General features: G+C 50.0%; 1 protein-coding gene across 1 annotated transcript in view; it reads right to left on the bottom strand.

Moving 5' to 3' along the window:
- Positions 1-579: 579 nt before the first annotated feature.
- The window catches only part of Psmd2 (proteasome 26S subunit, non-ATPase 2), an 11776-nt gene continuing 8941 nt past the window's right edge, over positions 580-3414 (bottom strand). The window contains exons 15-21 of the mRNA XM_004640724.2: positions 2882-3027; positions 2573-2656; positions 2011-2179; positions 1826-1920; positions 1525-1651; positions 1004-1122; positions 580-857 (exon numbers count right to left, since the gene is read on the bottom strand). Of these exons, the coding sequence (XP_004640781.1) occupies positions 675-857; positions 1004-1122; positions 1525-1651; positions 1826-1920; positions 2011-2179; positions 2573-2656; positions 2882-3027 (923 nt within the window). The 3' untranslated portion in view covers positions 580-674. The remainder of the gene's footprint in view (positions 858-1003; positions 1123-1524; positions 1652-1825; positions 1921-2010; positions 2180-2572; positions 2657-2881; positions 3028-3414) is intronic.

Here is a 3414-nt window from a genome sequence, read left to right as displayed (position 1 = left end):
AGAGCCAGGAAGACGACAAATTCAAGCACAGCTTAGATCTGATTTAATGAGAGAAAAGCGATAACCTGTCTCAAAATTCTAAAAAGGTTGGGTTGGGTATGGTGGCACACACCTGTAATCCCAGCAACTGGGAGGCTGAGGCAGGACTGCCAGTACTCTGAGGCCAATCTTGGATAGAGACTATGTTCTAAGCAGGCCAGAACTATGTAGCAAGATTCTGTCTCAGATTTTATTTTTTTTTTGCGGAACCAGGGATTGAATTAAAATACCTACGCTTGCCAGGGAAGCGCTTACTCTACTGAGCCATCTCCTCAGACCAAGATTCTGTCTCAAAAATAAAAACAAAAAAGGCTAGGGTGGAGGCCCTGGATTCGAGCTCCAGTAAAACACACACACACACACACACACACACACACACACACACACACACACACAGAGGAAAGGAGCTTAGCTCCTTCCGTATAGGGCAGCCGCCCCCAGCTTAGGCTCAAAGATGGTCCATGCAACTCCCCCATCACTCCACACTCCAATCAAGTCCCAGGCTACCACAGCACAGACAACAGAGAGATCTTGAGGATAAAGGTCTTTATTGAACAAAGTTTTCTCAGTTACAAAAGAACAGAAGATAATGATGACCCCAAAGGTCTGGAGCAGTGTCCAGCCCTGGTGGCCACTTAGAGGTCATAGTTGGGATTCTTCCGAAGGATAACAAAACCTTCCAGAATGGGGGTAACAGGAAGAAACTCCTCAGTGGCCAATTCCGCACGCTCCCCATGGGCCAGCAACACTGGGGTTGTGTGTGTCTGGAACCCTGTGATGGTCTTAGGCTTGCCAGCCTGCCCCACAACATCCACTGCCTGTGGGACAAGAACAGCGAGATGAGGGAACTCCAGCTGGGGAGGAGTGACCCCTCCTGCCCACACTCATTTCAGAGAAGCAAGGTCTGTGTACGCTTTCCAGGTTCTACAGCATAATCTGCACACATCCTGTGACAAGCTCTCACCTGGCCCACACGGACAGACACTGGCAAGGGCCGCAGCTCCTCATCGAAGGTAACCAGCATTCTGGGCTGCATGGCAGCAACGAGCCCATACAGTACATAGTGAGATTTGCCTAGAATGACTAGGAAAGCACACAGAACAAACAGTTACAGACAATGGCAAGGAAGGCCTGGCCTGCATGTGTGCAGCTCACCAGAGCCCTGACCTTTAACCTGCTATCACTGAACTCATACTCCTCATGTACCACACTACTTAGCCCACCACACGCTAACTCTCCACCCCAGCCCTCAGACTCAAATATCATTTCCCAGTCACTTAGAAGTAGAAGCCAGATTTAAGTATCCCCACACCTCTCTGGATCCTGTCAGAGGTGTGGGAGCTAAAATGCACAGAGGCCAGAGAACCCAGTGACATAGAAGAGCTAGGCTGATGTCTTGATTCTGGATTGTTCAGATGGCCCTGCTAAGAATGGACAGAGAACATCACCAAAACATTCCACAGTATGTTTCTGATGGGAACTCACTGTTTCGAACATCCAGGAAAGAGACAAGCACAGTGAGCAACCCTGCCACGGCCACTTGACTCATGAGCTGCCGGTCACTGTGATAGGGGCAAAGGGTGAGTGTGCCCTTCCCTAAGTGTGTCAGGCCCTGTGAAAAGAGGAAAGCGGATATGGAAGGCTAAGGAGGTAGTGCCTAACTCAGCCAGGCAAAAATCCCTCCCTGTGTCCACATCTTCCCTCCCAAGCCAAGAATCCGTATCCCCCTCCATCATCACCCACACTGGGCTCAGCACACCCCAAGGAGAATGCTTCTATCCTGTACCTGGGCCAAGCGCACCATGAAGAGGTTGTTGGGGTCCTTGGCATGATACTGGGCTAACTGGCGCAGCATTGCCGCCAGGCGGGCATTATTGGTACCTAGAAATGTTAAATATCACAGAGGCTTGGGGAAAAACCCTGTGAGTTCTCCCCTGATCTGCTTAGAATTTTCTTCTCCCTGGTACTCACCGCTGCCCACCATGCCCATGGCAAAGATGGAGTTGTAGGAAACCTCTGGATCAGCATCATGAGAGAATTTGCTCAGCGTATCCAGGATATTGAGGCGAGGGTTTGAAACGGAGATTAAGGCCAGTGCTAAAGGCACAGCCCGTCGGAGCGTAGGCTCCCCATACCTCAACTGGTAATAAAAGGAATTAACATTGGATAAGGGAAAAGTGGCAGAAACATGTTCACCTACAAGTATGGGCTGATGCATGAAAAGGGGCCTTAAATTCTGCACAGAGAGGCTGGGGAGATGGCTCAGTGGAATAAGCGCTTCCCTGGCAAGCGCAAGGGCCTTAGCTCAATCCCCCGTTCGGGTGGGGATTCTGCACAGAGAGCAAAGCAAATGACCACCAAGAAAACCCATGAGCCAAGTCTCCTCTGGGGAACCTCCGGTCATCATATCAGTGTTTTCCAGGGCTGGGGTACAGCTCAGTGGGCAGGTGCTGGTCTAGCAGGCAAAGCCCTGGGGTTCAATCCCCAGCACCACCCCCCAAAAAGACATTCCAGTCTCCTCAGCCAAACTTACCAAGTGGCCAAAGGTTCGAAGCGCCATCTCTGCACCTATCTCCTCCCCCATAGCGATCAGGGCAATTCCAAGAACAGCCACTCCCTGTAAGTGAAGAGGCAGTAGAGCTCACCTACACAAGCCAAAACAGTCACCCTGACTCAAGATCTCTCTGAAAAGAAGTAACCCTATGGGGACCATCCTCGACCGTCAGCCCCCAGTCAGACAGACCGCTCTCCCTCTTTGCCTAGGGGTCTTTACAGCTGTGCTACACACTTCTCCCTTCTTTCCCAGAGCATCCTCTCCTGAGAGCCTGGCTGCCCCCACAACCTGATGTGCTCCCATGTCAGCAGGGGCATCCTTTTTGTCCTTGTCTTTCTTTTCCTTCTTGTCTTTTTCTTCCTCCTTTTCCTTGGAGTCAAAGTGTTCACTACAAATGTGGAGCAGCTGCTGAACCTTCAGAACATTCCCAGAGCCTATGGCAGCGGGAAAAGATAAAAATGAGAATACAACCAGCAAACAGAAAAAGCCTAAAGACTCAAAGGCAGGGATATAGCACAACAGCACAGCACCTGCCTGGCAACTACGAGGTCCTGAGTCTGATTCCAGTACTCAAAAAAAAAAAAAAAAAAGAAAGGAAGAAAAAGACTCAAAGTGTGCAGTCTTTTTTTTAAATTTTTTTAAAATTTTATTTATTTGTGTGTGTGTGTGTGTGTGTGTGTGTGGCCAGCTCAGAGGGGGCAGGGCTGGCTGGCATGTGGTGCTGGGGAATTGAACCTCGGTCTCTGTGCTTTGCTGAGCTTGTTTTAAGTAGGTGCTTTAGACCACTGAGCCATCTCACCAGCCCCAGTGTGCAGTCTTAA

The sequence above is a fragment of the Octodon degus genome, unplaced genomic scaffold, assembly GCF_000260255.1.
Source record: "Octodon degus isolate 3935 unplaced genomic scaffold, OctDeg1.0 scaffold00126, whole genome shotgun sequence".
NCBI classification, from domain to species: domain Eukaryota; kingdom Metazoa; phylum Chordata; class Mammalia; order Rodentia; family Octodontidae; genus Octodon; species Octodon degus.
The sequence above is the reverse complement of the archived record's forward strand: the minus strand, read 5'-3'. Positions and strand labels throughout refer to the sequence as shown.